Source organism: Taeniopygia guttata, chromosome 10 (assembly GCF_048771995.1).
Source record: "Taeniopygia guttata chromosome 10, bTaeGut7.mat, whole genome shotgun sequence".
Classification (NCBI taxonomy): Eukaryota; Metazoa; Chordata; class Aves; order Passeriformes; family Estrildidae; genus Taeniopygia; species Taeniopygia guttata.
Genome location: NC_133035.1, coordinates 1485228 through 1493312, shown reverse-complemented (window position 1 = coordinate 1493312; position 8085 = coordinate 1485228). Strand labels below are relative to the sequence as shown.

The 8085-nt window shown below is 44.7% G+C and overlaps 1 protein-coding gene across 1 annotated transcript; it reads left to right on the top strand.

Annotated features, from left to right (window-relative positions):
* The first annotated feature begins 5137 nt into the window (after positions 1-5137).
* LOC105760826 (uncharacterized) lies at positions 5138-7266 on the top strand. The gene is made up of 2 exons (XM_072934008.1): positions 5138-6361; positions 7222-7266. The coding sequence occupies exons 1-2, from the start codon at positions 5138-5140 to the stop codon at positions 7264-7266; spliced, it is 1269 nt and encodes a 422-aa protein (XP_072790109.1).
* Positions 7267-8085: the final 819 nt, after the last annotated feature.

Genomic DNA, 8085 nt, shown 5'->3' with positions numbered 1-8085 from the left:
GGTTGGAAAAGACCCCTCCAATCATCAAGTCCATCCATTTGCCCAGCACAGCCAAGGCCACCACTAACCCATGTCCCCAGGTGCCACATACACACAGCTTTTAAATCCTTCCACTCCACCAATACCCAGGGCAGCCTGTGCTGGGGCTTGACAACCTTTTGATGAAAAATATTCCCTAATATCCCATCTAAACCTCCCTTAGTGCATTCTGAAGCTGTTTCCTCTTGTTTTGTTGCTCATCACCTGGGAAAAGAGACCGACCCCCACCTGGCTACAGCCTCCTCTCAGGTTCTGATGCAGGGATACTGTAGTAACTGTTCACTTGTTTTTCCCTGTTTCCTGAAGTTTTCCCAAGGAAAACATGACATTGTGACTAGCAAACAGTACCTGTGCATCATGGGACTTGCCCCAGCTCTGTGTTACACAAGCTGATGGTCTCTGGACAGTGTCTAAAACAGCTTTTCCAAAGCTGAAACACCCAAGCTTTTTCTGGAATCCAAACTGCAAGGAAATGAAAGCACAGGAAGTTGACATGACCACAGACAGCAGCTGGCTTTAAAGGTTCCTTTACTTACATTTGCACAAATATAAGAGCAGAGGAGCTTTCTGTGTTGCTGCTGGTGGTACATTCCTGCTAATATTCCTAAAACTGGCATTCTTTTGTCAGTTTGAGTCCCACATTTTGCCAGGCACTGCTGAGCTGGGGAAGAGTGCTGGGGCACAGGGGTGTCTGTGCCACGGCAGGGAACAGAGCAGGCACCTCTGTGAGCCAGCCTGCACTGCGCTGCCAGGGGCAGAAATCTGTCATTGCAGCCCTGGCTGCTCTCAAAGTGTCCTTTGTCCGTGGTGGGGGGGGGGACAATGTGCTGGCAGACCGGGAACATGGGAAAACTGGATGCGAGCTGAAGCTAATGGGAGGGAACAAGATTGTTTTAACAGCAGCAGCCACTGGGTGGTAGAATCTGCCACCGAGAGAGGTGGCCAAGGAGGTGCTGCTGCCCGGGGCCACAGTGGCTCATGGAGAGTAGGAACTACTAACTCAGGGGTGCCCAAAAAATCCTGGGGTCAGCTATACCCCAATGGTCCTGCCAGCCCTGCTCTCACAGGTCACACCAAATCAAAACAGAAGGAGCGTGTCCTTGTCAAAAGGAGGGCACAGGGTTACACTGAACCCCCCAATTAAACTGAGGCAAGATAGATAACACAAAAGTCAGCTCCAAGATCAATATTTCTATTCATTTACAAGCATAACAAGGTTGGAGAGGTGAGCAGAGTAAATAATTAACTCATTTACAGGATTTTGATTTTTTTTTCAAACAGAGTCACTTTATTCTCCTGGGAGATTAGCTATGCAGTTGACATTAATCACAACTTCAGCAATTATTTGAAGTATTTGATTAATCAATCCCGGGGAAAAAGAGAGCTAGGCCAAACCTCCCTTGCTGCACAGCCCTGCTGGTCAATCAGTCAATACACAGGTGCTGGCTCTCAGGAAGGTGTCACGTTTCCTGCAGGCTGTAAGGAGTCCTCTGGCTGGCTGGATACAGCAGGAAGATAGATATCACACTTCAGATGGGGAAGATGCAGACCATGATGCTTTCCAGCTGCATTAAAGAGTATTTATTAATGCTAGACTTGCTGAATTGGGAATCTCAACTTGGGGCCCTCCAGCTACTAAAACAGAAATACAATCAAATGCTTGCCCAGACCTGATGATACATGTGAAAAACACCATTACAGAGCAGTTTGTGTCAGCCAAGACTGGCAAGGGGCTGAAACTCCTAATTCTTTCCTTCTCACCTATAATCTGAGAAGTGGCTTCAATTAAGGAATAACAAGCATAGAAGGTGGTCTGAGCATTATTGTTATTAAAAGATCAGGTGTATACTTTATTTTTCTTGCTATTTCCCCTTCTAATAATCATTCCTGGAATTTCTGTTTACAACTCCTACTCCTGGTAGCAGTGATCTTCAAACTGAATTGGAAGAAACTGTAGACTTGGAAAACCACTGAAATCAAGTTTCAGCACCTTTTTGACAATTCTCACACCTACCGACAGACAGCTGGTAATGTGCTATATTATAATATATTCTCATCTGGTTTTGCTCTGGATTAGGCTGCTGCTTTCAAAAATGCAAATGTTAACTCCCAGAACAAACTTTGCTTGATGATGTTAAGCTTATGTGTAAACTAAAATGCAGCAGACTTTCATTACAAGAGCTCAACCATTTAAAAAGATGAAAATTACAAGATGGGGCACATTTTTAAAATAAATATTAGAACATTCCACCTGTATTTCATTGATTATTTCCCCATCTAACACTTTTACTGCTGCATATAAATGAAACTAATGTTTCTTTAACACAAAAACTGTAAAGGATCAAGAATCTTTTGGACTGCAGGGAATTTGCCTCATGATCATGGCAATGCGAAGCTCTGCTGCATGGCTGCTGATTGCACTCTCTTCTGGCACAAATCAGGTGGAAAAGAAGCTCTCCTGTGTGCAAACAGAACACCAGACTGCCACACTGCCAAAGCTTTTGCACACAGATCCTTCGTGCACAAAGCCAGGAGCTTCCCACTCCAGGAGAGGAGACGCTGCAGGAAGAGAGGCAGGTCTAGAAGAAGGCACTACATACATGCTTTTGGTAAGATCAACCACTCCAAGGTTTTTGTCTGCTCCTCAAGCAGCATATTTCTTACATCTGGCGTGCAAAATACTGTAATAGTGAAGAACATCCCATTTTGATTTAAATGAATGCATTTATTTCCAAAAGAGAGACCATAAGTTAAACAAACACATTTCTCTCTTTGCACATGAAAGCATTGTTTTGTCACAGATGTACAGTATAATACATTTATTTTCTCAATTGTTTTGTATTTGTAAGGCGCTGCCAGTTATTTGGATGGGTTTGTAAGGATGAAGCAAATTGCTCTGTGGGGCTCTATTCAGGGAACATAATATTCCCACAAAAGCACCATAATTCTGCATGCAGCAACACAAACTGCCACGACACTGCAGCAGCTGGCAGCGTGGATAGAGTTAGCATTATCAAAACCAGCATGACAACTCCACTCCAAAAGCCCCTTATATGCATAAATTAATGATGAATGTACATTGATTAGCCCCCACCCAGACTCCAAGAAACCCTGCCTTCCTGCAATATCATTTGGAACCTCACCACAGTTGCTTTGTCCACTCATGAGGCCTGGGGAGCACTTCAGCTTGTCCTTGGATGGCACTGGCCTTGTCCACAGCTCTGGAGCCCTGTTCACAGGTGAGCACTGGCCACATCAGGGACCGTGCTGCAGCCCTGAGCCACGGGGAACAGCCAACAACACTGAACAGCATCAGCAACATGCCAGGAGGGGCATTTTGGGAGCTCTGCCACACAGAATGCTGAGAGCAAGAACATCCTGCCAGGGATCACATCTGTGTTCCAGCAGCTGGATATGAATTCTGCTGCACCTGTCCTTCTGACCAAGTGCCTCCCTTCTCCAGACATGCAGGAAGACAAACAAGCTGTCACACAAACACTTTTTGAGCTTATATTTTTCATCACAACTACAACAAACTGGAAATGTTGTAGTTGTGATGAAAAACAACCCACAGGTCCAGTGGACATTGCTGCCCCCAAACTCTCAGGCTTCTCCAGCTGTTTGCCAGCTTCCTCCACAGCTCTAACCAGTTCCCACTTGGCACACTCTGGCTTCCTGAAATTTGACCACAGAGGCCTTCCTATCCATTTCTAAGTCCTTCTGGTTACACAAAAATGGCTTTTAAAATCCAAGAAAATAGATGTTCTGGATACATACTGACTAACCCACATTACTTAACTCAGGTTAAAGCAGGACTAAGACAAGGCAGGTTGACCTGGAGGTGTAAGAGGCCGTCTGAAGACCCTCACTCATTTGCCTGCCGATTGCCACGAGAAGGATCTCCCTTCCCCCACTGCAGTTCCGGCTTGGAGAAGGCAACAGTGCAGGTGCAGCCGCTGTACCGTTACGTTACGTTCCGAATGAGGCCCGGCAAGAACTTGGCAAGAAGTTGGCAAGGACTTGGCGAAGACCCAGCGTGGACCCAGCACAGAGCGGCCCTCTGCAATTCCTGCTTCACTCTCCACCTTTAAGCTAAATGAACTGTTGGGGTGACTCTGGTGGTCTCTCACTGAAGACCCCTCATCTGCCTCCTTACCACCATGACAGACGGAGATCAAGAACCCTCTCCCCAAAGACTGAGACTGAGACCCCTACCACAGAGAGTGGTGGTGGGGGGGGAATGACATGACCTGTTCTTCTCCAGTAACTTCAATGGACTTATTCATTATTGTGTTTGTTCAGCCTGGATGATTTTCTGTAGATCATTGTTCTGCATGTTCCCCCCTTTTCCTTCTGTGGACTATAACTGGACCCCTGGGTTGGGTAGGATTTCGGAGACTCTCCCCAACACAACAAGACGGATCCCCATCGTCCGGACCACTGAGGACCTCGCCTGTGTTGGTAGCTATTCCCATCCCCCCTTTCTCTCTCTCTCTCTCCTTTTTATTTCTTTTCTGACCCCACTATCGCATTTATTGTTTTTGGCCCTTAATAAAGGTGCATCTGTTGTGATTAAACTGATTGTCCCCTGCTGTTGTCTTTTGCACTTTGGGATCGGCTAACGAACCATCACGACACCCCGCTATAAGCGGATCGTGACATTAAATTGGCGTCACGGACAGGATTTCTGTCTAGACAGAAGGGTGCAGGTTCTGTGTAGTCTGTAACAGGGGAAGGACGTTTCTCTCCAGCCGCACCTAGCCTGCCAGTCCAAAAAACTGAGCATGGTCTAGAAAGCAAGGGGGGAGATTCGAATTTCCCGCAGACTGCACATTGCCTAGGCGAAAAAAGCACCCACACTGTCTTCCGAAATTGCAAAATACCTCTTAGTGCAAAAGGCGGGACGCTGTGTTGTTTTATGTGTATGTTTTGAACTGTCTGGGAAGGAAGGGACAACTTGAGGAAACTAAGCAGAGCCTCCTAGGCAGGTTTTGTCTCTTCACCCACCCAGGGAAGTGAAGGGCGACACAGCGAAGACTGTGTGCTTTCCGTAACTTAAGTTTGTACCTCCCTGCCGTGGTTTTGGTCCCTTCACAAAATGAGTAATAATCTTAATGCTAAAGCTAAAGATGAATTTTATGCTCTACTAGCTAAATACAATGCCAAACCTTCTCCGAGAGGAGAAGAATGGGCACAAAGTAATTGGTTTAATTTGGATAATGTGGTTGATAGAATATGTTCTTTACAACATGATACAAAATTTAAACTGGGCAGAAATAAAACCATCTTATGCTCAGTTTTGGGAGCTTGTCTTACGGCAGCTGTAGAAACTCGCTTCGAGAGAAGAAGTGAGGAAAATGCAATAATAGACTCCCTTCAAAACCTAGTTGAAATTTTGCAAAAACAATTAGATGAAGAAAAGAATAAAAGTAATTTTTTACAAGCTGCCCTTAAAGAGGAACAAATTAAAAATGCAAAGCTCACCAACAAACTAAAAGAAACAGAGGAGAAGAAAACTCCTCACATTAACCAAGTTTATCCTCACAAAGAACTTGAGGCAGTAAATAATTGTGGGGAACATTGCTGCTCTCATTTAAGACCCTTAATTAAAACAGAATATAACTATCTCAGTGATGATGATCTTGAACCCCACATCACAACCAAACACACACCATACACTGCCACCGAGTTAGCTGAGCTTAAAAGAGAATATGGACGCCTCCCACACGAATCAGAAACAGAATATGTTTTCCGGGTGTCCCTCACCGGTGGCGACCAAATTAAATTAACTGAACAAGAAGCCAGTGGGTACTGGGGACACGGTGTCTTCTTAACAACAGGAGATAAACGTGACTCGTGGTCCCTGACACAATGTGTGGCTTTTTGGGCTGGGGGAACAAGCCCCTTGGAAAGGGGAGATCCTATAGCTATAATTAGCACCCCTGACCAACTCCTAGAAAGTGTGTCCAAAGCCACTTGTCTGCAAATGATTCGTGGAAAGAAATTAATTCCTGGCTTTGAATTCCCGATGCAATTACCTGTGAAGCCTGAAATAATGACCCCTTTAATTTGTGGGCTTCCAGAAACACTCAAACCTACTGCCATAGCCTTACAGAAAACTACACCATCTGTATCTCCTGTAGAAAGACCAGACAGATTTCCTACTAACCAGAAGAACTCATTAGTTGCCCTTTATAACTTGCTGAGGAAAGGAGTAAAATGGGATTGGACTTCTTCTCAGGAAAAAGCATTGCAATTGCTGATTTTTGAAGTAACAGCTCATCAAGCACTGGGCCCTATTCATCCTACAGACCCCTTTCAGGTAGAATGGGGATTTGCTGTCTCAGGATTGTCAATACACATTTGGCAGCGGGGACCCGAGGGGCCGACAAGGCCTGCTGGTTTTTATTGCCGTGGTTTCAGAGATGCTGAGAAAAGGTGCACTACCTGGGAAAAGGGATTGTTTGTGGTCAGCCTGGCTCTCATTGAAATGGAAAGACTTGCACTACAACTACCAATTGTATTGAGAAGCCCTTTCAATGATACTAAGACAGTCACTACTGGGACTCCCCCTCCTGACGGGGTGGCCCAGAGGGCCTCAGTAAGAAAGTGGTATGATCAGATTAAACATTACTGTAACATCTTTACAATAACAGAAGGAGCTGTGAAAAATTTGGCAATACAAGAAACTGAGAGCTTGGATAGCAGCCAGGACAAACCTGCCTCTGTAAGCAAAGTGGCCCCTCCTTTCTGCCCTGAACAATCAGCAAACTCTTGGTTCACTGATGCCTCTGCTAAACGAGAAGGGAAGGTGTGGACATACAGGGCAGCAGCCCCCCACATTTCCTCTGGTGAACTAATTAATGAGGGAGAAAGCAGTTCTCAGGTCAAGGAGCTGAGAGCTGTCTGGAGTGTTTTCCAACAAGAAGCACAGAATGCCTCTCTTGTCTGTCTCTACACTGACTCCTACGCTGTGCACCAAATGATCCTGATAATCCAGCACATTACCCTGGCCAACCTGTTCTGGTGGACATCCCTTACTACAGGGCTGGTACCACTTGTGCTAAAACCCCCTCTGAATAAATGTGCATGGAAAGCCTCTGGTGCTCTAGGGAAAGAGCATTGGATAAATACATGCAGGATAATTCCATCATTCTAACCCCTTCTGCCTCTCGCTGGCAGGATTCTGTTGTGTTTACTTTTACAGAAGAACTCCGAGGGACATGAAGACCACCTAATTCATGATAAAACTGGTAATACTGTCCTGCATCCTACCACAACCCCATGGCCAGAAACCAGCTGAGTGGTTGCGGTCTGAAATAATTGTGGTAGTATGCAGAAAAAGTGAAAAGATCTCTTTAAGCACAAAAAGGTTTGTATGCACTGAAGCGTACAGGATTGTTGACACAATTTCACATTAACACAAACTGCAGAAGTAGCTTGTCTTTGGTCCAAAAATACTGAAGCGCTTTCTTTTAAGTTTAAAGTATTGATTTAAATACTGGGGAGAACTTGATGTTAATGTTGTGATACCTACCACCCAACCACCAGTTATGCTTACCCCAAAAATTTCTAAAGTTGAACCATATATAATCAGGAAAACTGGCCAACAACAAATATTGTTCAATCTGGCATGGTCTCTTAAACAAGTTAAATTGCTAATGCAAAGCAATGTCTCTGAAATTCAGCCAGCTTGTTCACCTTTCTTGCAAACTTCTTTCCAGGGTTGGACGACCTGGTTACGACAGTGGAACCCTTCTAAAACACGAAAACCAAGAGACATAACTGGTGTTGTGGGAACAGGATTGGGAATTCTAAATAGTATTAATTCAGAAGTATTATTAAATAAATTGGCTGCTACAACCAAAGATTTGACCCAATTACAACAACCATTGCAATCATCCTTATCAGCCTTGGGAACACATCAGTGGTTGCTAACAAACATATTACCAAATTGGGAAAAGGTAAATATGAATGACCATGAATTGATAATTGATGCACTCAATGCTACACAAAGCAACGTTTCCTTAGCCCTTAGCTGCATCC